Here is a 26846-nt window from a genome sequence, read left to right on the forward strand (position 1 = left end):
TAATGTGAGGGCTGTGTGGTGATGGTGGGGAGATATTGATTTCGTTTGAGGAGATGTGGAGCAGCTCTGTCTTAGAGGCGTTGAGAACCAGGTTTAGGCTGTTAAGTAGGTTAGTGATGGATAGAAGGCAGTTGTTCCAATGGGTGAGCGCTTTTGAGATTGATTCAGTTATTGGGATTAGAATCTGTACGTCGTCTGCATACAGATAATGAATTAGGTTGAGGTCTGTTAACAGTTGGCAGAGGGGGAGGAGGTAAATATTAAAGAGGGTAGGAGATAGGGAGGAACCCTGAGGTACGCCAAGAGTTGATTTAGTTATGGGTGACTCTTTATTGTTGATTTTGACTTTGAAAGTCCTATTGCTGAGGAAGGACTTGAACCAGTTGTGGGCAGATCCGGAGATGCCGATGTCTGTTAGGCGATCCAGCAGGATGGTATGGTTGACTGTGTCAAAAGCCGCTGAGATGTCTAACAGGATTAACAGAAAGGAGTGTCCTTTGTCTAACCCCATGATAATATGGTCAGTAAGTGAAATGAGAAGGGTCTCCGTGTTGCGTGATTTACGAAAACCATATTGCGATGGGTATAGGATCTTGTGGTCTTCGAGATATTCAGAAAGTTGAGTGTTTACCAGTTTCTCCGTTAGTTTGGCAACGAATGGGAGGTTCGAGATGGGTCTGAAATTGGCTAAAACATTCGGATCTAAGTTGTGTTTCTTGAGGAGGGGCTTGAGTGAGGCGGTTTTTAGACTGTCTGGGTAGCTTCCTTGCGTTAGAAGACTGTTTATGATACTGGTCAGAGGTCCTGAAATCGTATTAGGGATGAGAAGCAGGAGAGACTGAGGATTCTCACGTGACTTGGGAGGTGTAGTATTTGAAGGCAGGAGGGCGAGAGTATTTAAAATCTTCTGTTGAAAGAAAGAAGCGAGTTCATTAGCCTTGTAAAGAGCGTGATCATCTGGAATAGGTGGGGGGGGGGGGGTAGATTTGGTGATTTGTGTCACGTAGGCGAATAGTGCCTGGGCATCATATTGGAAATGATGTATTTTATTTGCATAGTATTCCTTTTTTTTCTGTAGAATGGCGGTCCTGTAGTGATGTAAGAATCCCTTGTAAGTGGAAAGTGTAGAGGTGTTGGGGGTTTTGTGCCATCTATTTTCTTTATGGTGTAAGGTCTGTTTCATTTGTTTAAGTTCAGCGCTGAACCAGGGTTGATTTCCCTTTTTTGTTGGGTTGATTGTTTTGGATACCATAGGGCACCATTTATTTGCGACAGCTTCTGTAATTTTTTGCCAGGAGGAAAGGGCTGAGTCGGGGTTGGCTAAGTCTAAGTTAGAGAGTTCTTTGGAGAGCTGCTCGCTGAGTGTATCTGATGGACATGCTTTCCTGAATTGAATGGTGGAAAGGTGTGTGGCGGTGTGTATCTGTTTGTGTGTGGAGAATGAGGATTCTATCAGAAAATGATCTGACCAAGGGATAGGGGTACAGGAAGGTTCTCCTTTGCAAGTGAAATTGGAATTGGTGAAAATTTGATCCAGAGTGTGTCCAGCTTTATGTGTAGGGCTATTGATGGTCGGAGTAAATCCCATAGCGCCGAGGGTGGTGAGGAGGGCTTCGCAGTTTGCAGAAAGAGGTGTTGCGTTTGTATGGAGGTTGAAATCCCCCATGATCATTGTTGGAAGGTCTGAGTTAATATGTTTCATGATGGATTCTATAAGGGGTGACGGGTCCGCTTCTAGGACTCCCGGGGGAGCGTAGACTAAGAGTATTTGTAGGTGTTTTGACTTGACTAGCCCCATTTCCAATTTGGACTCTGTCTTGATTGAGAGAGCTGTCAGTCTGAGTTCTTTCTTGGAAGCAAGAAGAAGTCCGCCTCCTCTTTTGTGTCTATGGAAGGTGAAAATGTCATATGTCTGGATGGGTAGTTGGTTGGTTAAAGCTATGTCTGAATTTTTTAACCAGGTTTCTGTGATGGCACAGATGTCTGGGTTGGAATCCACAAGGTAATCATTGAGAATATGTGTCTTCTTAGTTAAGGATTGCGCGTTGAAGAGGGTGACTGAGAGGAGTGTGAGGCCTAGCAATTGGTTTAATGGAGATGTCATGATAGGGATGATTCTTTTTTGAATGACGTTGGTGGTATTAATTGAAGATATTCTCCTTTGGTTGTGAATGATGGGGATGTTGTAAGTGTGCATGATGCGTGGAATTCTGGAGGAGGTTTGGTCTGAGACGAATGGTTGAAGGAAGGTGTCTGTCTGCTTGAGGAGGTTGGGGAGTTTTTTGTAAATAAATAACATATAAATAAAATAAGATATAAAATAAGATATAAATAAAATAACATAGAAGCAACTAAATATCAAAAACTCAATAATAAACAGTATAATCATCTCATAGCTGCAGCTAACCAAACAAAAACAATTACAACATAGATGCTGACAGCTATTGCTAAGTGGTTCTACCACGATTACCCTCATACCAGATCCTGCATTCCAGTGACAGCTAAATGTAAAGTAACCCCCTCTCTTGTTGGCCCTAGGATCTTTTGCTTCATGAAGCAGTCATTTATACTATCTGATATGCCCTGATACCACAATCAATTTTGGGATAATTGAAATCTAAATAGTATTTATTTATTTCAGATTTTTTACTTGCACAATACAAAAGCACGCAGGATGAGTTACAGTAATCCAAAACAAAACTACAAATCAATAATCAAAACGTTCCCAGAACCCCCTGGTATTTACCCCGGAGTTCCAATAAATATCAAGTATAAAATTGCAGACCTGCTATTAATCTGTAATTTATCATTAAAACCTATCACTTTACTTGAGGACTGGAAGGTAGCCAATCCAACACAGATTTAACAAAAAACAGACTTCTAGAAATTGCAGACCAATGAGCCTGATATCAGCGCTGGGTAAAATGGTAAAAAGAAAAGAGTTGCAGGGTATATGGATATACATGGCTGTGATGGGGTATTCATACCCCACACAAATCTGGACAGACTAGGAAATAGGTGAACTAAATGGCAACCAGAGATAGAGAAAAAGAAATAGTTAGGAGGAAAAATCCTGATTGACATGATGAGGGAGAATTGATGAATCAAGCTCCAATACTGCTTTGGAAAGAGTCTCGAAACAGAAGCCATCAGATAAGGCAGAACTTACAAATGCCAGACTGAGAACAGGAAGGACAGAGAAAGGGGATGGACAAGGTGAAAGCTGGCTAACAAGGGGAATATGTTTTTGAATGGGTAGAAATAGATGTTGAGACAAACAGGCTTAACCAAGGCCCAGTAGCTAATAAATGTACAGACAGAGCTAGGTTTTGATTTCATTAGTTTGACCTGTTCAGACATTATCTGTACTGGTTTGTTTAACTGCACAACAATAAATGAAGTTTGGGATGAATTGTGTGAAGTATGCCAGTGATGTGTTCCTGGGAAGGGTAGAGACAGGATAATTGCTAGAGAGGGCTCAACCTACCCAGTTCAGAGGGTTTTTCACATAAGGTGGCCAGGGCCGGTGCAAGGGTATTGGACACCCTAGGCTACCCTAGCGCGGGTCGCGCCCCCCCCCCCCCCCCACCTGTTTCAGCGCCGACTGTGTCTCTTTCTCTTTGCCACGAGTGGGATAGGCCCCGCTTGCGGCACCACGTGGCTGATCTTCGGCGCTCCCTACGGCTCGGCGCCCTAGGGACCGCCGAAGTTCGCCTAATGGGTGCACCGGCCCTGATGGTGTTAGGGGTGAGATTCCAATCCTTGATAGCAGGTGCTGTGAACTTCAATGCCAGTTACGTGTAGAAAGGCACCCTGATTACTGGGGGAGGGGAAAAGGTAGTCTTTTTTACATATCTTTTACTCCTATGAGATTTTTTTTTTTTTTGTTATATACTTGGATAGGGTTTTCCTTTCCTATAGGAAACTAGGCTGGATGCCAATAACCTCCTGTAGTGCATGGCAGAGAAATAGCATGGCCACCAGCAAACCCAGAAACAGTTTTTGCAACAACTAGCTCAGCAAAAGCAGCAAGCTCAGCAGCAATTAAAGAACCAACAAGTGAGATAATCAAATTTGCAGATGATACAAAATTGTTCAGAGTAGTTAAATCACAAGCAGATTGTGATAAATTGCAGGAAGACCTTGTGAGACTGGAAAATTGGGCATCAAAATGGCAGATGAAATTAAATGTGGATAAGTGCAAGGTGATGCATATAGGGAAAAATAACCCATGCTATAGTTACACAATGTTAGGTGATACAACCCAAGAAAGAGATCTAAGCGTCATAGTGGATAACACATTGAAATCGTCAGTTCAGTGTGCTGCGGCAGTCAAAAAAGCAAACAGAATGTTGGGAATTATTAGAAAGGGAATGGTGAATAAAACGGAAAATGTCATAATGCCTCTGTATCGCTCCATGGTGAGACTGCACCTTGAATACTGTGTACAATTCTGGTTGCCGCATCTCAAAAAAGATATAATTGCAATGGAGAAGGTACAGAGAAGGGCTAGCAAAATAAGGGGAAAGGAACAGCTCCCCTATGAGGAAAGACTAAAGAGGTTAGGACTTTTCAGCTTGGAGAAGAGACGGCTGAGGGGGGATATGATAGAGGTGTTTAAAATCATGAGAGGTCTAGAACGGGTAGATGTGAATTGGTTATTTACTCTTTCGGATAATAGAAAGACTAGGGGGCACTCCATGAAGTTAGCATGTGGCACATTTAAAACTAATCGGAGAAAGTTCTTTTTTACTCAACACACAATTAAACTCTGGAATTTGTTGCCAGAGGATGTGGTTAATGCAGTTAGTATAGCTGTGTTTAAAAAAGGATTGGATAAGTTCTTGGAGGAGAAGTCCATTACCTGCTATTAATTAAGTTGACTTAGAAAATAGCCACTTCTATTACTAGCAACGGTAACATGGAATAGACTTAGTTTTTGGGTACTTGCCAGATTCTTATGGCCTGGAATGGCCACTGTTGGAAACAGGATACTGGGCTTGATGGACCCTTGGTCGGACCCAGTATGGCATGTTCTTATGTTCTTAAGCGACAATCTAGAGGTTGAACCAAAATGGACTTAGACAGCTACAGTGTGTGATCAGAGCTAAGAAAGGAATGCTCTCTAAGATGAGGCTGGGGACTACGTTAAACCTTTCCTAGTCACCTTCAAGAGAGTGGCAGAAGCAGCTGCCGATCCCCGAATCAATGGGCAAACCATCTGGTCCCTTTTCTAACTAGTAAGGGACAGGCAGCATAACATGAAACATTTCAGAACCCCCAATCCAAGAAATATTCTGAGGTTAAAGTAGCAATACTTATTTGCTTGGTACTTAGTGCTATGGTACAGTACTAGAGATTCTGCTGTTTAAGACTGATAACTGACAAAGTCTCAACTTTTAGCACAGGACTGGATTTATCAGTAGGTACACTAGACTTATACCTATGATAGCAAAAGTCTGGGGGCAGCAGGCTGGTGGAAGATTTGCTCTCTTCAAAGTGTGCCGAATCTCGCTCAGCAGAGAACATCCCTCTGTTTCCTGATCCAGCCACTCCCCTCCAAGGCAGCATACAGGGAACAAGAGAGGAAGGGGTGAACTTGTTTCATTCTGATTAATGTGGATATTGTATGATTTTGTGTATATTATTTTGATATTGTGTGATTTTATTTTGATAAAATCATTCATAAAACACACACATTTATTGTCGCCTTTGGCTTTGAGATTGGCAACTAATAAATCTCTAATAAACGTAACAGAACAAAGAATAGCTACTCTGCTCCCTAATCCAGGTCCTCACCACCTGTCATTCAGGGACAAGAATAGAAGGGATGAACTGGAGCAGATAGAGGAAAGGGGGATCATTTTAGGGAAATTAGGAGGGAATGAGTGGGGGATCATTATGGCGGGCTGAGGGGATCAGCTGGGGTGGGCACGTGTCTGTGTTGAGAGAGAGGAGAACAGGAGTGGGGGGGGGGGGGCAATGTTTCTGTCTGTAAAAAGAAAGGATTTGTGACAGGCAGGAGTGTATGCCAGATTGGGTGGGAGGTTAAAGAGAGGAAGGAACAACGATGAACTAAAGGACAAATTAGAAGAAGAACTAAAAGACATAACACTTAATGATTGTAACTCAGCTACGGAACTCTGGTTAGACTCAACTAAAAAAATAGCCAATGAAATAAACCCCATCAAAACAATAACTATCAAAGAAACAAAACAAAATAACCACTGGCATAATGCAAAAATAAAAGATGCAAAAAGAAAGCTCAGAAAATTTGAAAAAAACTGGAGAAAACACAAAATTGAAAACCTAACCAAATTCAGGAAACATCTAGCTTTCTACAAACAACTGATCCTTAATACTAAAAAAGAATACTATTCCAATAAAATAGAAAAGTTTGCCAGTAACCCAAGAACCTTATTCTCCATAGTAACGAATCTCACAAATGACAAACAAGAATCACCTCAAAGTCTTCCTGAATCAAAATGCAATGAATTAGCTAAATCTTTTAGTGACAAAATATTAAACCTAAGAAACAAACTCCCAAAAAACAGTAAACAAGCAATCGTAATGCAAAAAAGAGATGTTAACATATGGTCCTCATTTATAGAAATATCAGAACAAGAAGTTGAATCAATGATAAAAAAAAAATATAAACCCTGCTCCACACAAAATCGATACAATACCAACAACTGAGATAAAAAAGATTACCAATGTAGTAACCCCAACACTAACTAATATCATAAACCTATCCCTAACTGAAGGATTAATGCCAGATACACTAAAAGGGGCAATCATTAAGCCAATCATCAAAAAGAAAAACAGTGACCCATTAATCCTCATTAACTACCGCCCAGTCTCAAACCTCCCATTATTAGCTAAATTAATAGAGAAAACAAGTCAGAAACAGCTAGCTGAACACCTAGACAATAATAACATACTGTACCCTTCACAACACGGCTTCCGAAAACACTACAGCACTGAGATATTACTTCTCTCACTAGCAGACAACATACTAAGAGGTTTTGATAACAGTAAACATTACATCCTTATAATGCTCGACTTATCTACAGCCTTTGATACAGTAAACCACAAAATACTGCTAAAAAGACTTGAAGAAATTGGATTATGTGACAAAACAATAAACTGGTTCAGATCCTACCTAAACAGGTTCTTTCAAGTCCAGATAAAAAACACATTATCAGAAAAACCTCAGGGTTCAGCGCTGTCTGCTACCCTCTTTAACATATATATGCTACCCTTATGTCATCTGCTGGCAGGCCTAGGGATAACAATCACAACAAACAAACCCACACCTACTGTACTCCGGTGTACCGAATAGTCTACCAACAATATCCCAAACGAAAGGTATCACCAGTATATACTTTCTCATTTAACATTATATGCAAAAGCCCAAATATATGTAGGCCCCTTACTAACAGAGTCTGTATTGTGTAACAGATCCTATTTTTGTATAGGGTCACCTTACTTTAATTTAATTTAAATCAATAGTCCATTTTTTGAAAGTTTTCCTTTATACTAAAAACTAATGTCACACATTATGAACATTTAGAACAAGAGGACACAGATACTCATCTACTCCGTGGTAGTAGTGCACCCGACACAGCTGTGTTTCGGACGGAAACCGTCCTGCTTCAGGGGGTGTCCTTCAAAATCTGTTTCTTTGAAAGCGTCATAGGGAAGCCTTGTAGATCCTTGGTAACATATTTTCTTAATAATAATGCCTGGCAGCCCCGTTGGACTGCATCTCCTTTTGAAATGGCGACCGCCTCCAGCAAGCGTTAAATACCCTAAAAACCAGAAGTCCATTGAAACGGAAACTTCAGTCGTCTATCACGTCCGTGTATGTCGTCACAGACTATCCACAGATCTGTGGATAGTCTGTGACGACATACACGGACGTGATAGACGACTGAAGTTTCCGTTTCAATGGACTTCCGGTTTTTAGGGTATTTAACGCTTGCTGGAGGCGGTCGCCATTTCAAAAGGAGATGCAGTCCAACGGGGCTGCCAGGCATTATTATTAAGAAAATATGTTACCAAGGATCTACAAGGCTTCCCTATGACGCTTTCAAAGAAACAGATTTTGAAGGACACCCCCTGAAGCAGGACGGTTTCCGTCCGAAACACAGCTGTGTCGGGTGCACTACTACCACGGAGTAGATGAGTATCTGTGTCCTCTTGTTCTAAATGTTCATAATGTGTGACATTAGTTTTTAGTATAAAGGAAAACTTTCAAAAAATGGACTATTGATTTAAATTAAATTAAAGTAAGGTGACCCTATACAAAAATAGGATCTGTTACACAATACAGACTCTGTTAGTAAGGGGCCTACATATATTTGGGCTTTTGCATATAATGTTAAATGAGAAAGTATATACTGGTGATACCTTTCGTTTGGGATATTGTTGGTAGGCCTAGGGATAATACATTACATTTACGCAGATGACATTCAATTAATTCTACCAATAGACGACACAATTGGAAAAACATTAAGTCTAGCTAACATGTACCTAGACATAATTAAACTACTACTAAACCAGATGGAACTGGTTATCAACATTGACAAAACTGACTTCCTTCACCTTGAGAGAAAACATACAAAAATCATTCAAACACCGATAACCCTAAGAAATAACCAAAAAATTGAGCTAGCCGAAAAAGTAAGGAATCTGGGAGTAATAATGGACCCAGAAATCAACCTGAAGCAACACATATCTATAAAAATAAGAGAAGGCTATGCAAAACTTATGGTCCTCAGAAGATTGAAACCATTACTCACACCTGCCCACTTCAGAACAGTATTGCAAACACTTATCTTTTCTAGCACTGACTACTGCAACGCACTCTTACTAGGACTCCCAAGCACATCGATAAGACCACTCCAGATACTTCAAAATACTGCAGCCAGAATACTAATGGGAAAAAAGAGGCGGGACCATATAACCGAAACTCTAGCAGACTTACATTGGTTACCCATCAAATACAGGATAAAATACAAAGCCTTATGCACCATACACAAACTAATATATGATAAAGAAGCAGACTGGCTAAACACAGCCTTACGAGTACACGTTCCACAAAGAAACCTCCGCTCAGCAAACAAAGCACTACTAACAATCCCTTCAGTAAAGTCAGCAAAATTAACCCAAGTGAGAGAAAGGGCTTTATCATTGGCTGGGCCCATACTATGGAACACGATGCCTCCCGAACTCAGATTACAGAATAATCTCAAAACTTTTAAGAAAAATCTAAAAACATGGCTCTTTAAAAAAAAGCCTTCACTAAAGAATGTGGAGGGTAGAGAATGAAAGTACAGGGTAATGCAGATGAGAATGAATTTACTCAATCCTACATTTAAGAAGTAATATTTCAAAGCGATAGTAACTCAATAATATACCTGGACTTGACCAACATTACTCAAATAATGATTTTATTTATGAAATTGTAACCAAACTTTATTGGCACCTGTTAGAATGTACGATATGCTACATTTACTTACCTTAGTCTATGTGCCTATTTGTAAACCGTTGCAATGGTATATAACTTAGCAATGGTATAGAAAAGTTTTTAAATAAATAAATCAGAACCAGAGCACTTAGGGACACCTGCCTCCTACTCTCTCTGCCCCCTCCCCACTGCAGTTCAGATCCTTTCTTCCTTGATCTCACATTCTTTCCCCTAGATCTTCACTGAAGGGAAAATAAAAAAAACTATTGTAATAACATATAACTTTAAAAGATAGACTGATAAGTTGAGGAAACAAGTTAGAAAGTTAAAGGAGCAGTTACAAGGGTTAAAAGTCTGCATGAGTCCGTTAACAAGGCAGCCTCGGATAGAGGAGGCGTTTTCCGGACTGGTAGCTTTAACGCCGGAGAGAGGGGCTGCTGGAGGCCTCAGTGACGAGCAGACGCTGAGCTCCCAGGCCACGGAGATCTCATTAAGCCCCGGCGCGCCAATTGCCCCAGCTCCGCCGAGTGAGAGGAAAGATCTGAATGTAATACCACCTGCTCTGCATGAAATAAAACCGGGAACTTCCACGGAGGTAAAACCTCAGAGAGGGAACGAGGAAAGCTTGTTGCCCTCTGAGAGCCCTGATAGATCGGGCTCCAGGGGTCAACCGGAGGAGGTGCTGCATCGAGCCTGTGTAAGTGCTAACCCCCTGCAGGATGAGAGGGACGAGGGGAATATTCGAGTGATCTGTGAGGTCTCTAAATCTATGACCTCTAAAACAACGCTGGAAGAAATTTTAAAAGCTATTTCTTCAATGGAGAAGGCGATAGTCTCCCTAACCAGCATGGTAAAAGAGAGTATTTCAAAAAACCAGGTCTTGGAAGGAAGAGTCGAGAAGATAGTCTGAAATTGGAGGGATAGAAAAAAAGTTAACCAATGTGGAAAATATACAAGCGAATTTAATAAAATCTGAGAATTATCAAAAGGAGAAAATGGAAATACTGGAGAACCAGCTGAGAAGAAATAATATAAGGATTATCAATTTTCCTAAAATGCGTTTATTATCTCATCGTGAACTGTTTAGAAGTTATCTTCTGAATACGTTAAAATTTGCTGAAAAAGATTTACCAAAAATTGAAAAGATATATTATTTTGCTCAGGCTGTTGGTGAAATAAATAATGAGGAACAAAACCGAAATCAAGAAGCTACATTTGATTTAATTGCAATTTTGGAACAATCCCGAGAACTTGTTGAAGATAGAGCAACGCTGTTTATTCAACTTTCTACCCCTTCAGAAAGAGACTTAATCTTGAGAACATTTTTTCAAAATCAAACTTTAAAATTCTATGGATATCCGATTAAAAATCTTTCCGGATTTCACCAAGAACACTCAAATTAAGAGAAAAGATTCCTTGAGATGAGGGAGGAAGCAAGGGTGAAGGGAGCTAAGTATTCTCTACGTTTTTCATGTATATGTGTAGTTGTATTTAACAATGCTAGATATATATTTAGAGAACCAGATCAACTACGTGTATTCCTAGACTCCCACTCACAAGAACCTACAGTGGGGGGCAGGTGTAAGTAGAAATAAGGCCAGTTAACTCCAAGGCTTTAACAAATCCTGCGTTTAATTTCCTGTATATTCTGCTTAAATAACATCGTCCCCCTAGATTGCCTGTATTAACATCCAGATAAGGGTTTATATAATTATATTTCCTGATTACAATAGGTGCTATGTTTTGAAGTTGCCTAATATATAAACCTAAACTGGTTGTATTTTATTTGAACCTAACAGTTCTGTATATCCTTTGTTATTGTTGAAATTAATAAAAATTATAAATTAAGTCTGCATGAGGCATAGAAACTGTTTAAAAATACTATTATGGAAATCCATTTAAAATATATTCCACAAATTAAAAAAAGTCAAAAGAACAAGCATCTGCCAGTAAGGCTAAATGGTGCTGTGAAAAAGGCTATCTAGGACAAAAAGGCATATTAAAAAAAAAAAAAAAAAATGGAAAAAGAACTTAATGAGGAAAATAGGAAGGCATATAAGCACCTCCAAATTAGATGTATAATGTTATTCAAGAAGGAATTTGAACATTGCCAAAGAGGCAGAAACTAACAAAAACTGTTTCATTAAAAACATGAAACCCACAAGGCAGTCAGTTGGACTTTTTTTTTTTCCCCAAAATAATTTTTATTGCAAGGAAAATGACTTACATACTCAGGGATCTGAGGCAATATAGCAAGAAAAAAAATCGTGGATAACAAGCTGAACAGTGCGAATACAAAGCAACAAGAGATCCCTCAGCAGGTGTGCTCCTCCACCAATTTCCCATGAACCGTTCCACCCCCCCCCCCCCCCACCCCACCACCACATTCCACAGCCTTAACCTCAACTGAATTCCACATCTATCCCCTTGCACACCGCAGTCACACCCCAGATATACTCCAGTCACCACACCTTCCCCTCCCGGAACCTCCATTTTAAGACCAGGTGGATTTGTAGCCATTATTAGTCAGCTCTGTTTGCACGTCACTAGGAAGCAGAGTATAATAGGCGTGCCAACTTGCACAGTACATTTTGTCCGGTTTCCTTGTACCGCTGAGAAAGTCCATAAATTCCATCTGTAATGAGGAAACCATTCTGCTAGTCCAGGCAGTAGTTGTGGGCAATGCCATCGGGTCAATCCAATCGGCCAGTATAGTACGGCAAGTGAGCATAACTGCAAGGCGCTCAAATTTCCTCTTAGATCTACTACCGGGAACATTGCTCATGTGCGGACTGGCCAGTAAGACAGAGCCAACGAAAGTCACAGCTATGTCCATGCATTTACTTACTGTCTGCAACACAGAGACCCAGAAGGTATTCAATTTTTAACAGGCAAACAGTCGATGATATAGTACACCGTCTGCCGCTCCCCATTTACTGCACAGAGGGATGGGGGCCAGTTTCATTTTGTACCAGCGCACATCATCATAATAGAAGCAGTGAAGAATTTTAAACTGGACTTCTTGTAGGCCCAGGTCGGGTAGCAATTGATAAAGCGCTGTGAAGCAAGCTTTCATGTGCGCTGGGGTAACCACTGTATCCAACATTGTAGTCCAGCGAGTCGCCAAGGAGGCCAGGCGATCGGCTTTGTAAAACTGTTGTCCCAGCTTTTTCCAGCCAGTGATTGTATTTGCCAGACAAGCGGTATCAAATAATTTCGTAGCATAAGTGGATTCAGCCATCAACGCCTCAGAGGTCCATGCAAAGGACTGTAAATAATGACGTGCTTGTAGATAGGCATAAAATTGTCTGGCCGGTAGTTGGAAAGTACGAGCCAGGGTCTCATAGTCTAACAGCAAGTGAGAATTAGGGTCATACAAATGGAAAGCAAACATCACCCCATTACTAGCCCAAGACTGAAAAACCTCCCTACTCTCTGTCCCTGGCAAAAAAACTGACATTGCCTAAAAAGGGTAGGAAGAGAGAAGCCATTCCAGGTAAGCCGGCTAGCCATCACAGCCATCTCCAATCCTGAATACAGAGGTTCAATAAGACCGTAGGGAAGGTAAGGGTACATCGTAGCCCTGGGCGCAGCTGAATAATGCTTAAAGGAGAGTTAGGGCCAGACATGTTATCTAACATCCCTTTCGCACAATAATAAGATCTCGTGAGCCATTCGCCAATGAAACGCATCTGGCAGGCTACATTGTATAGTCGGAAGTCTGGCAAGTTGGACTTTTAAATGACCAGGATTTAAAAGAAGTACTCAGGGAAGATAGGGCCATATCAAAAAAACGAAATAAATTCTTTGCTTCAAACTATATTGAGAGTGTTTGGGAGATACCCTTTAAATAAATTGCAAATTGCTTCTCTCCGCTGTAAATTCGGCTAATGCTAGAATGCCACTATAAGCTCTGTTTGTAATCCTCTCGACAAAGATCCCCTTGTATCACTGAGTGTGGGCTTCAGTTTCAGAGTTCCACTGGCATAGTTGTCTCTTCCTTCTGATGAAGCAGTTTGCATTTTATTTAAAGGACATTAAGGAGACAACATTGTCCACATTAGTAATTGCCAATATGTTCATCTCTAACAGTGGATTGGAACATCATTCCAGAACATTGAATTTATCTATATAAAAAAATGCTTCATTAATGGTTTGTAGATTTATGACATTTTTTTCTATGTTTTTATTGTGATATGGATTAAGCATAATAACATATTTTTTAGTATGTAAACAATAATAAATACTTTTCTTTTTACTCTTGAAAATGATTTTACATTAGTGTTCACTTTTTTGTTTAGTTGATATATATATATCTATATATAAAAACCAAAAATACGGCAATATCTACCTAAATAGTGCTTTAATATAAAGCCACAAAAAAAACCCTAAAAAGGGGAAGAAAAAAGCACCTAAGTATTTCTAAAGTATCTGATAACACCAAATTTTTAAATTAAAAATTCATATTTATTGAAAATATTTAAAAAATTTTAACCTACCTGTTTACACTCAAATTAGCAATAGCATAATATGTTATAGGTTAGGGTTGTGTTAGGTTCTTGAGTGTAAACAGGTATTGCGATCTTTTATATAAATTAAAATATTAAAATTGTGGTTTGTAGGTTAAAATTTTTTAAATATTTTCAATAAATATGAATTTTTAATTTAAAAATTTGGTGTTAGATACTTTAGAAATACTTAGGTGCTTTTTTCCCCCCCTTTTTAGGGGTTTTTTGTGGCTTTCTCTCTCTGGCGATGTATATATGTATATAAACATAGCTTAATGGGGAAGAACCTGTGGATTTTCAGCAGGCATTTGACAAACTCTTTATTGAAAAGACTCCTCAGTAAATGGAAAAGTCATGAGCTAAAAGGCAGTTTCCTATTGTGGACTAGTAACTGGTTTATTTAGTGAATTTTCTATACCGTTGTTTAGAGCAATTCCTTCACAACAGTTTACAAAAAGGCACATAATATAGCAACAGCGTAAAAGAAATACAATTTTGGTGGAGTGCCAGTAATATCAAACATAAAATGCGTTTCTACAAAATAATACAATTCTCACAATAATCAAAACATTAAAAACATCTCATATTAATATTCCCTAAAATACGTAATTAGTTCAATAATAAAAGTATTAAATTTTATATCTCAATAGTGTAAAATAAAAATCTTTAAGAGAAAATACAATTACAAAAAGTAAAACTAGTAAAAAAAACAAAAAAAAAATAGAAACAAGTAACTAAGGTAAAAATATAAAACTCGTAGGTCAGCTCTGTGTGTCTTTGTTCTCTGAGGCAAATGCCTGTTTAAACAACCAGGTTTTGGGATCTGTTTTAAAGCATTTGTGCTCTGTAAGTACTCTTCACTTCAGTGGCATCGAATTCCACAATATCGGGCCTGCTAGTGATATTGCTCTGTCTCTTACTTGTGTAAGCCGTGCAGATTTCAGCAAAGGTATTGGTAAGAGGGCTTTGTTTGCGGATCGCAAATTTGTTTTGCGGAGCATGAATTTGGATTGTTGAATTTAGCCATTCTACATTTTCGTCATGTATTTTATGAATAGTGCAAAAAACGTTTATACTGAATTCTATATTCAATCTGAAGCCAGTGCACATCGGCCAGTATTGGGGTGATATGTTCTCTTCTTTTATTTATTTAACACTTTTTTTTTTTTTCTATACCGACCTTCATAGTAATAACCATATCGGATTTAGTGCCTGTTAATATTCTGGCTGCTGTATTCTTTAATGGTTTAAGAATAGGGAATAGAGTAGGATTATATGATCAGTTTTTCCAAAGGACAGTTTTTCCAAAGGACAGGGGTAGAAAATGGAATGCTCCAGGGATCAAACAAAGGGACCATCAAGCCCAGCATCCTGTTTCCAACAGAGGCCAAACCAGGCCACAAGAGCCTGGCAATTATCCAAACACTAAGAAGATCCCATGCTACTGATGCAATTAATAGCAGTGGCTATTCCCTAAGTAAACTTGATTAATAGCTGTTAATGGACTTCTCCTCCAAGAACTTATCCAAACTTTTTTTGAACCCAGCTACACTAACTGCACTAACCACATCCTCTGGCAACAAATTCCAGAGCTTTCTTGTGCGTTGAGTGAAAAAGAATTTTCTCCGATTAGTCTTAAATGTGCAACTTGCTAACTTTATGGAATGCCCCCTAGTCCTTCTATTATCCGAAAGTGTAAATAACAGATTCACATCTACTCGTTCAAGACCTTTCATGATCTTAAAGGCCTCTATCATATCCCCCCTCAGCCGTCTCTTCTCCAAGCTGAACAGCCCTAACCTCTTCAGCCTTTTCTTATAGGGGAGCTGTTCCATCCCCTTTATCATTTTGGTCGCCTTTCTCTGTACCTTCTCCATCGCAACTATATCTTTTTTGAGATGTGGCGACCAGAATTGTACACAGTAGGGCGGATTTTAAGAGCCCTGCTCGCGTAAATCCGCCCGGATTTACGCGAGCAGGGCCTTGCGCGCCTATTTTCCATAGGCCTGCCGGCGCGCGCAGAGCCCCGAGACTCGTGTAAGTCCCGGGGTTTTTCGAGGGGGGCGTGTCGGGGGCGGGGCCGATCGGCGCTGTGTTTTGGGGGCGGGACGCGGCGTTTCGGGGGCGGGCCCGGGGGCGTGGTTTCGGTCCAGGGGCGTGGCCACGCCCTCCGGAACCGCCGCTAGGTTGCGTCTCAGCGCGCTAGCGGTCCGCTGGCGCGCGGAGATTTACTTCCCCCTCCGGGAGGCGTAAATCCCCCGACAAAGGTAGGGGGGGTTTAGATAGGGCCGGGGGGGTGGGTTAGATAGAGGAAGTGAGGGGAGGGGAGGGCGAAAGCGAGTTCCCTCCGAGGCCGCTCCGATTTCGGAGCGGCCTTGGAGGGAACTGAGGCAGGCTGCGTGCGCCGGCTGCACAGAATCAGCAGCCTTGCGCGCGCCGATCCTGGATTTTATCAGATACGCACGGCTACGCGCGTATCTACTAAAATCCAGCGTACTTTTGTTTGTGCCTGGTGCGCCAACAAAAGTACGCGAAGGCGCACTTTTTAAAAATCTACCCCAGTATTCCAGGTGCGGTCTCACCATGGAGCGATAGAGGCATTATGACATTTTCTATTTTATTAACCATTCCCTTCCTAATAATTCCTAACATTCTGTTTGCTTTTTTGACTGCTGCAGCACACTGAGCCGGCGATTTCAATGTGTTATCCACTATGATGCCTAGATCTTTTTCCTGGGTGGTTGCTCCTAATATGGAACCTAACATTGTGTAACTACAGCAAGGGTTATTTTTCCCTATATGCAACACCTTGCACTTGTCCACATTAAATTTCATCTGCCCTTTGGATGCCCAATCTTCCAGTCTTGCAAGGTCCTCCTGTAATGTATCACAGTCTGCTTGTGATTTAACTACTCTGAATAAGTTTGTATCATCCGCAAATTTGATAACCTCACTCATCGTATTCCTTTCCAGATCATTTATATATATATATATATATATTGAAAAGCACTGGTCCAAGTACAGATCCCTGAGGCACTCCACTGTTTACCCTTTTCCACTGAGAAAATTGACTATTTAATCCTACTCTCTGTTTCCTGTCTTTTAACCAGTTTGTAATCCACGAAAGGACATCGCCTCCTATCCCATGACTTTTTAGTTTTCGTAGAAGCCTCTCATGAGGGACTTTGTCAAACGCCTTCTGAAAATCCAAATACACTATATCTACCGGTTCACCTTTATCCACATGTTTATTAACCCCTTCAAAAAAATGAAGCAGATTTGTTAGGCAAGACTTCCATTGGGTAAATCCGTGTTTGACTGTGTTCCATTAAATCATGTCTTTCTATATGCTCTACGATTTTGATCTTGAGAATAGTTTCCACTATTTTTCCCAGCACTGAAGTTAGGCTCACTGGTCTATAGTTACCCGGATCGCCCCTGGAGCCTTTTTTAAATATTGGGGTTTCATTGGCCACCCTCCAGTGATTTTAATGATAGGTTACAAATTTTAACTAATAGATCAGAAATTTCATTTTTTAGTTCCTTCAGTACCCTAGGATGCATACCATCCGGTCCAGGTGATTTGCTACTCTTTAGTTTGTTAATCTGGCCTACTACATCTTCCAGGTTCACAGTAATTTCGTTCAGTTCATCTGACTCATCACCCCTGAAAACCATCTCCGGAACTGGTATCTCCCCAACATCCTCATTAGTAAACACGAAAGCAAAGAATTCATTTAGTTTTCCTGCAATGGCCTTATCTTCCCTAAGAGCCCCTTTAACCCCTCGGTCATCTAATGGTCCAACCGACTCCCTCACAGGTTTCTTGCTTTGGATATATTTTTAAAAGTTTTTATTATGAGTTTGAGAGCAATGAGTGAGGTGATCAAATTTGCAAATGGTTGAAAATTATTCAAAGTAGTTAAAATACAAGCAGAATGTGAATAATTTCAGAGAGACTGGGAAACTGGAAATCTGAATGGCAGATGAAATTTAATGTGCACAAGTGCAAAGTAATGCCCATAGAGAAAACCAATCCTAACTATATGTATGCAATGCTGGCTTTCACATTAGATGCTGCCAGTCAAGGAAAGAACTGCTAGCCAGCCAAAATCATCAGCTCAATTTTCAACATAGCAAATAGAATGTTATGAATTATTTGGAAAGGAATTGAGAATAAAACTGAGAATATCCCAATGTTTCTGTATAAATTTATGGTGTGGCTACACCTTGCATATTGTGTGCAGTTCTGTTTGCCGTATCCTAAAAAAGAAATAGCAGAACTAGAAATGGTACAAACAAGGGCAACAAAAAGATAAAAGGATGGAACATCTCCCCTACGAAGAAAGGACTGTTGGCTTTTTTGCTGCCCTGTGCAAATAATTACTGTGCTGCCCCCTACTTGTTCTACATTTTTAGTGCTTAATTTTTGGTTTTCCACTAAATCGACTCACAATACAAATTGTCTCACAAGCTCTATCTCACTTATGCTCAGTCTCTGTTTAATATTGTCAGTCTCACACTTAAAATCCCAGTGGATACAATATTTCCAACCACTATCTCACAAGATCCAAATAACAAGGACCCTTATGGCAGGATTTTAAAAGGCTTGCGTGCGTAAATCTCGGGGTTTACGCATGTGGCCGGGCTTTGCGCGTGCCGTGTGAATTTTCAAAGAGGCCCGGCCACGCGCATAAACCCCAGTACGTGCACAAGTGCTAAACCTCTTCAAAGGGGCGAGCCGGGAGATTGCCATTGTACGCTATCCCGGGGAAGCACATGCCAGCAACTGGCAGACGCGCACGCATTGCTTCTGCTCCCAAAGAGCAGTAAGTTAAAAAAAAAATAGTTTTAAAACAGGGGTAGCTATTTAGGAATTAGGGATCAGGGTGGAGAGGGGAAAGGGAAGGAAGGTTAGGTAGGGGGATAGGGAAGTTCCCTCCCAGTCCAGCGCGCGCATGTTATAAAATCAGCGCAACCATGTGTGCGCGCCCAGTGGTGAGAAATTTTGATTTTCAGTCTATAATTATTGCTCCATATTGAGCATAGGCAAATCAAGAGGAGAAGACTAAGATACCCGTCTCTCTTTTACAGTTTATATATATGTTTTGGGTGCATTTTTACCTGTCATATTGTTGATTACGAAATGAATCTAAGGTTGTGTACAATTTTATCAGAAAGTGCCTCATATTGGGGCAGATTTTCAAAGGGGTACGCGCGTACTCCCCGAAAACCTGCCCCAAGCTCCCCCTGCGTGCGCCGAGCCTATGTTGAATAGGCTCGGCGGAGCGTGTAAGTCCCGGGGCTTTGCTAGGGGGGCGTGTCAGGGGGGGCGGTGCGACGTTCGGGGGCATTCCGGGGGGTGTGGTGCCAGCCCGGGGGCGTTCCAGGGGCGTGGCCGAGGCCTCCGGATCAGCCCCTGGGTCGGGTGATGGTGTGTGCGGGTTATGCCTGCCTCGGGCAGGCGTAACTTTTCAAACAAAGGGGGGGGGGTTAGATAGGGCCGGGGGGGTGGGTTAGTAGGGGAAGGTAAGGGGGGGTGGAAGGAAAGTTCCCTCCGAGGCCGCTCCGATTTCGGAGCGGCCTCGGAGGGAAACAGAGGCAGGCTGTGTGGCTCGGCACGCGCAGGCTGCTGATTTTGCACAGCCTTGCGCGCGCCGACCCCGGATTTTAAAAGAGATGGGCGGCTACGCACGTACCTTAAAATCCGGCATACTCTTGTTTGCGCTGGTCGCACGAACAAAAGTACGCACGGGCATACTTTTTAAAAATCTGCCCCATTATGTTGAGTTTACACCTTATTTTTATTTTACATTTCCTGCTTTTCTTTTTCTTTTACTTATACCATATATGCTCAACCAATGATGGAGTTGGATACTCCAATATGTTGTCTGGAGAAGAAGGGGGGGAGGGGTGGGTAGAGAAGGAAAGAAACAATGAGATCTTAACATGTCATGTAACCTCTGTACTTTTTTGAATTGTATCATTGTCACTAATGGTTTTTGTTGTCCTCTGTTTCATATAACTCATTGTTTTAAAACCCAATAAATGTTTGCAAAAAAAAAAAAATATATATGAGTGGCCACAACGTCCTGGGAGTGTACTCTGTGGCAGATTGTGCTATCATCCACAAAAAGACAAACCTTTCTCGATAGTCCTAAATACTGCTTAGAAAAATGTTGAAAAGAACCGGTCCAAGAACCAAACCCTGTGGCGCACTATTCATAATGCCGCTCTCCTGGGAGGAACTCTCTTTATCACTACCCTTTATCACCTCCCACTCAACCCAATCCTAACCCAGTCAGTCATTTTAGGGCCCATACCAAGGGTACTCAGATTTTGTTATCTATATGGAATAGTGTTAAAGGCCTTACTGAAATCCATTTACACTACATCTGGTGCACGCAGTCTGGTCACCCAAAGATATTGATCAGATTTGTTGACAAGACCATGCTATATATAGAAATGCAGTCTGGTCACCCAAAGATATTGATCAGATTTGTTGACAAGACCATGCTATATATAGAAATGCAGTCTGGTCACCCAAAGATATTGATCAGATTTGTTGACAAGACCATGCTATATATAGAAATGCAATGCTAATACTGGCACTAAAAAATTGTTGGTTTATAAAAATTGATTCCTAGCGTGTAGCCAGATGGACTGAGGACCAATGGGTATAGTGTAGCCAATGGGTATAGTGTACTCCTGATAGCAGATGGGAGATGGAGTCAGATTTCAAAGCTGACATCAGCCTACATATACCCATGCAGGAAGCTCTACTCTTCAGTATTTTCTCCGTCTCCTAAAGCAGATAGGGACACATCCACATACTAGATTAGTGTTAGCAATTCTAAAACAAAGAAAGAAAATTTACCTCAAGGAGATGAGCCCCGCTCTCCTGCGGTGATACCTAAGGGTCCCTCTCCCAGTTGAGAATTCCTGAGGTGAGATCCGTCAGAGGTAAGCCTCGGTCCGGTAGCCGGCTCCCGACATGGACTTAGCCCCCAGGGTGGCTTCTTTCCTCATTCCCCCTTCCCCCACCTCCTTTTTCTTTTACTTGCTTTGATAGTTTTTTTAGAAAGCTACTTCTCCCCCTTTTGTGATGTCCCTATTCTTCCTGATCGCAACATAGCCCAGTATGGCCATATTCCATTTATGGGACTCATTTAATAACTTTTCTGTGATAGCAATATTATTTGTCTGCCTTTTCGATTAGTTTGCAGATTTGCAGTTTTATTGACTAGGACTATAAGCATTTGTGCTGATAGCCTTTCAGCTATTTGTCCTTGCCTCATCTTCATTCTGTACAGCTTCATAACTGTTTCCCTTATTTATCATGTTATTCAAAGGGTAGCCTATTAGTGAAAGTACTTTTTCACTCCGCATACAATTAAATCCTGTAATTTGTTGCCATAAGATGTGGTAAAAAGTTAGCATTACTGGGTTTAAAAATGAAGAAAAATCCATATAGACTTGAGAAAGCTACTGCTTACCCTGGTTATGAGAGAGAAGGTTTGGATCTTTTCTTTAGGATCCTGCTGAGTATTTGTAACTTGTACAGTCCTGTGTCGGAGATAGAATACTGGGCTTGATGGACCTTTGCTCTGACCCAGTATGGCATTTCTGAGGTTTCTTATCCTCACTTTTGTGATTCTCTCCACTAATTTCATTTGTTTGTTGGGGGTGACAGCCAGAATCTGTCACTATCTGCCTCCCCCCACCAGTTTAAACACACATGATTATATGAAATGAATCTCTCACCTAGGATTCTTTAACCTCTCACAGAAAGATGTAGGCAGTTACTACAGTATTGTCTTTAACTGTTAACATATGTGCTCCAGAATTCCAATATTTCTAAATCCTTTGCTTTACACCAGGTTTTGAGCCATGAATTGAAGTTGCTAATATGAGATGGCCTTTTCTTGTCCTTATCATGAACAGATAATACCTCAGAAAATACTATGATTTTTGCCAGCTGCCTAAGCCCCTCTCCTATATTCTTGAATTCCCCCTGTACCATTGTGACTTCACTTCTATCTAGGTCATTGGTCTCCAAGAGATCTATGACAGCCACTTCATAATTATTTGTGCTGCTATTATTCGTGAGACGTGAAGATATTTTAGTATAAGAGCATCTTCTGTCATTAAGCAAGTAATAAATTTAAGAAAATAAGAAAAAATAGATAAGAAAAGATCATTGTTTCCTAAATTAAAACTTCTGAATCTAAGTAGAACCAGTCAGTGTGTGATCAGATAGAGAAATACATTTCTTTCATTTGGTTTCAATTTGGAAAAGGATAGCATCAACAGGCAGGACAAAGGGATAGGAGGAAGCATTCTACAAGGCATAAAAATTCAAATGACACCATGGACGTTGTCCTTAGTTCATTGTTTAGGTACTTGGCTACCAGGGATCATAGAGCCTTTTCTTTTAGTAGTATGTGACGTGACGGTTCCATGAAGAGACTAGATTACGGAGAGATGGAGTTGAGAGTCGCAGACATAGCGATGGGCTCTATCCGCAGTAATGAAGTAGTGGATCTGTACAAACATGTAACGGCAGGAACTTGGAGCAGGGGAAGAAGGAAGAGAATGTGAGTTACTGCATCTTGTTGCCCCGGGCCTTATCTCTATCACCAGTTAAAACAATGCCTCCATATGAATAACCCCTTTTTTATCCTTTATACCTACATCATTCCTCTTTTCATATATAAAAACTGACTTTTGGAGAGAAGCAGTCTTCTGAGATGGAGCTGAAAACTAAAAATAGATGTCAAATTTTCCCCAGTTCTGCTTTAGCTGAATATTGTTGAAACTTTCCAGCATAGCACAAATTATTTAAGTGACAGAAAATGTTAGTCTTCGACATAGCCCTGATGCTTTGCACTCAGAGGCATGGTCTAATGACCTTTTAGAAACTTCTACTTGCTTTGAGCTTTTATAACTGAAAAGTTGATTTCCTCCATATTCTGGATCATGATATATATCCTAACCATTCTCTATTCCAGTTTATTACATTCACAGGGAAGAATGGTCTAGTTGTTGAGTACCAGACTGTGATTCAGGAGAGGCTGAGGGATATGGGCTTGATTCACCACTGACGCTCTGGGTCACCCTTACGCTTCCAATATCCAGATGAAAACAAGGAATTTGACTTGTTTTGTTTTTCCTTCACAACAATTTAGTATTTTTAAACAATATAATGTACCTTCTGTTCCAACCAGACAACACTTCCCCCTTCTTATGTACATTAGAATTGTTATGATTTTTGCCTGTTTCAATACGTTCAGTTATAGTAAATATGTTGGATACTTTCTAAGCAGGAGAAAAATGCCCCACATGACATGTAACTATTGTCAATCTTATTTCCTTACAGGAGGAGCTACAGGCTAATTTGGATCTGATCCAAACATACAGACTCCATATTGCACAAGACATTAGCCAAGAAAACCTACAGTTCTTCCTTACCTCTTACAACAGGTATGGTACCGGAGTTACTGAATACAGCTACAGCAAGAAAGTTGGAATAATATCCATTTATTTATAAATATTTGATATCCCGCCTTTTGCAAGCTAGTCTTTTACCATTCACATTCAGAAGAAAAATACGGAGTTATGTTTTATATTCTGTGCAGAAGAATAATCTAAAGATTCAAAACTTCTCTTTTGACGCAGGGTAAACTCATAAGTAGGAAATCCCTTCCCTAGCTAGCACTCTTAAACTACAATATTTCCTCATAGGTTTAAAGAGGCATTTTAATTTCATATTTTTTTTATTAAATATAGCATATTAGACCATCTTACATGGCGAAAAAGTAGCAATCAGTGTTCCAAACTGCAACCACTCAGAAGGCAAAACCAATATCTCCCCATTCCTGGAAGCATTGTATGAAAAGCCATTTACATACAAATGTGTGATTCAACTGAATCCTGAATATCTTTTCCAACATCTGCTCTCCTGACCCCCATGAGAGAACTTTGATCCTCCTAACAAGCCCTACAATCTTCCCTTCCACTAGCTACAGCTACACTAACATGCATGAGACTTTGCATATTCATCTTCTCTACCCTTAAAATATGGAACAAGATATTTCTAGCACTTTGCCTGGAAACGTCTCACCTTTTGGAAAAAGTCAAATCTTGGTTGTTTCACCAGACCTTCCCTTAGATATTACAGCAGAAATTCATCCTCTAGTACCCACCTATTAGAAGCCTCCCTGACCACAAGGTTCACCCACTTCTAGGCAACATCTATCCAACTGGTGTTTAACTTACTTCTTAACTAAATATATGTAATTTATCCCCAATGCACCTACTTCTTAACTCCTATCTAAAGTACTCCATGTATTATTTATTTGCATTCTACCTCATATCTGTATGTAACCATTACTTATGTACTCAATGCCTTGTTACTATATGTAATCCATCTTGGGCCTACTGTAAGGAAAAGGCAGACTATATCATGCTCATAAATAAAATAAAATCTGATTTTATACGTTTAAGTAGTTCTTACAAAATAGACTGGAGCTTTATGCACATGCAACTATGCACCTAATTCGGTTAAAAGGATAATTTTATGTAAACTGCAGAGAGGCATTCTGGAAACCAGAGTTGAAATGTAAGCATGTGCTTTTTGATTTTAAAAAGTATGGGGTTGATTTTCAAACCTGTGCGCGCATCCATGTGCACATGGTTCCCTGCGCGCGCACAGATGTGCCGATTTTATAACATACAAGCATCTCTGCCCACATGTTATAAAATACGATATCCGCTCATACATGCGCGCCTGATTTTATAATCTGTGCGGGCAGGTGCCACATTCACACACGGGGGGATTTTTCAATTATGTGCGGCAACGCGATTGGCCTTTTTCCCAGTTCCCTCTTTCTGCTCCAATTAAGGAGCGAACTGGGAGAGAACTTCCCTCACCCTAGCCTTCTTCCCTCTTCTCCCTGACCCCCTAAACCTACCCTACCTATCCCCAATTTATTTTTGATTTGAAGCTTACTGCTCCGGAGCAGAAGTAAATTCCACGCACCGGCCGGCTGCCAGCATGTGCTTCCCTAGGACAGCATCTAATGACGCTGTCCCAGCCCGCTCCCCACCCCTTTTCTTTGGCCCGGCACTTCTGCACATATCAGGGGTTATGCGCGAGGCCAGGCCCTTTTGGAAATGCACGCAGCATGCACAGGGCTCGGCGACACGTGAAACCCCCAAATGTTACGCACACAGTGCTTTTAAAATTTGGCTTATGTTCATAAGTTAACATGTTTAAGTACAATGAGAAGGTGTAACTTTATATGCATTAATCTATATGCATATGTAGCCAATTATCTGAGCGTTTTCAAAGTGAACTTATTCATATCTCTGCTCTGAAGCTGGAGAGGTCATGTGATGTGATGAACCCGAGAAGACTTAGGTCTCAGGGGTCTGGGTGTCATTCCCTGACATTCTTAATACATCCAGTGCTCAACATACTCTAAAACTCCCTAAAGACACTTTTTGGGTGGTGTTTGTCAATCGATACATGCAGAAATCTCTGGGACTTGTGACTATAATTCCCTCTAAGCTGAGCATGTGAGCAACTACTCGTACATTTTAGAGCATCGCTCATAGGTTTTGTGTGGTTGCTCACATACATTTTTCTTTGTACTATATATAGAAATGCAATGCTAATACTGGCACTAAAAAATTGTTGGTTTAAAAAAATTGATTCCTAGCGTGTAGCCAGATGGACTGAGGACCATTATCAGGTAAGTAATTTCTCCATTGCTCACATGAGAAAAAACTTGTACATATCTAGTCACTTGGACGGAGCATTGGTTATGATTATAAAGGTAGGAAAAAAGAGAAAAAATGCAGGTAGCAGATTCCAAAATGGCCATCGCAAAGGAGAACACAGTTGTGCTGGTTTTAGATGAATCATCAGCAGTCATGCAACACTTAATGAGAAATTAAATTCCATCTAGGAACAAATAGCGGACTTAAAATCTATGATCGCTGATTTTGGCCTGTGCTTAGATAACATGGAAGAGTAAGTGTCCATCATAGAGGATGTCAATGGTGCAAATGAGCAAAATTAAATCCATGGAAAAACTACTGGCCCAGCAGGATGGAAAAAAATGATTTAGAGAATAAATCAAGGAGGACCAATTTGCATTTAGTTGGCCTAACCAAGAGCATAGATAAGCGTGCCCTGGCAAGCTTTCTGGCTCCTAGAGGCCCTAAATCTGATTGGTCTAAAAGGTCAGGTGGTTGTGGAAAGAACACATCGTTTGGGCGCAAAACAGGATGGGGAGGCTTGCCCGTATATTGTGATTGCAAAAATTCTTAATTTTGTGCACAACCAAAGCAATATGCAAGCCTACTATAAAAAAAGCAGAATTAGTGTATCAAACCACAAGATTCAATTGTTTCAAGATTACTTGTTGAAAGTATCTGTGAAATGGAAGGAATTCACTCCCCTATGTGCAGCTCTCGGTCAAAAGCAGATTCACTTTGTTGCAGTTCCCAGCATGTCTTTGCATCTGGCATGCGGGTTCAGCCAAAACTTTGACCAAGTGGACTCAGCAAAGAAATTCATGGATGCATTGTAATTGAACCCAGGTGAATATTAGTTCTGCTGATTGTAGTACCTTTCTGCCCTGCGTGTGCTGATTCACATCATGTAACTGATCCAGTCTTTGGAAATTCACAAATCTAGTTTTGTAAGACTGAGCACTTTGCCGGAGGTATATGCATGCGGTTGAAAACAGACACAGCAGGTCTCATTGTCTTGCCGCTCTACTGTTCAGCATTGGAGGTATTACTATGATATAAAAGGCAGCCAGCTAATACAAAGGAGCCAACCTATGTTTTTGCTA

The 26846-nt window shown here is 40.7% G+C and overlaps 1 protein-coding gene across 7 annotated transcripts in view; it reads left to right on the plus strand.

The window, feature by feature from the left end:
• The window catches only part of NDRG3 (NDRG family member 3), a 219394-nt gene that overhangs the window by 167844 nt on the left and 24704 nt on the right, over positions 1-26846 (plus strand). For all 7 annotated transcript variants that reach the window (XM_029614181.1, XM_029614180.1, XM_029614176.1 and 4 more), the window contains one exon: positions 23360-23463. In XM_029614181.1, coding sequence (XP_029470041.1) covers positions 23360-23463 — 104 coding nt within the window. The remainder of the gene's footprint in view (positions 1-23359; positions 23464-26846) is intronic.

Source organism: Rhinatrema bivittatum, chromosome 8 (genome assembly GCF_901001135.1).
Source record: "Rhinatrema bivittatum chromosome 8, aRhiBiv1.1, whole genome shotgun sequence".
NCBI lineage: Eukaryota > Metazoa > Chordata > Amphibia > Gymnophiona > Rhinatrematidae > Rhinatrema > Rhinatrema bivittatum.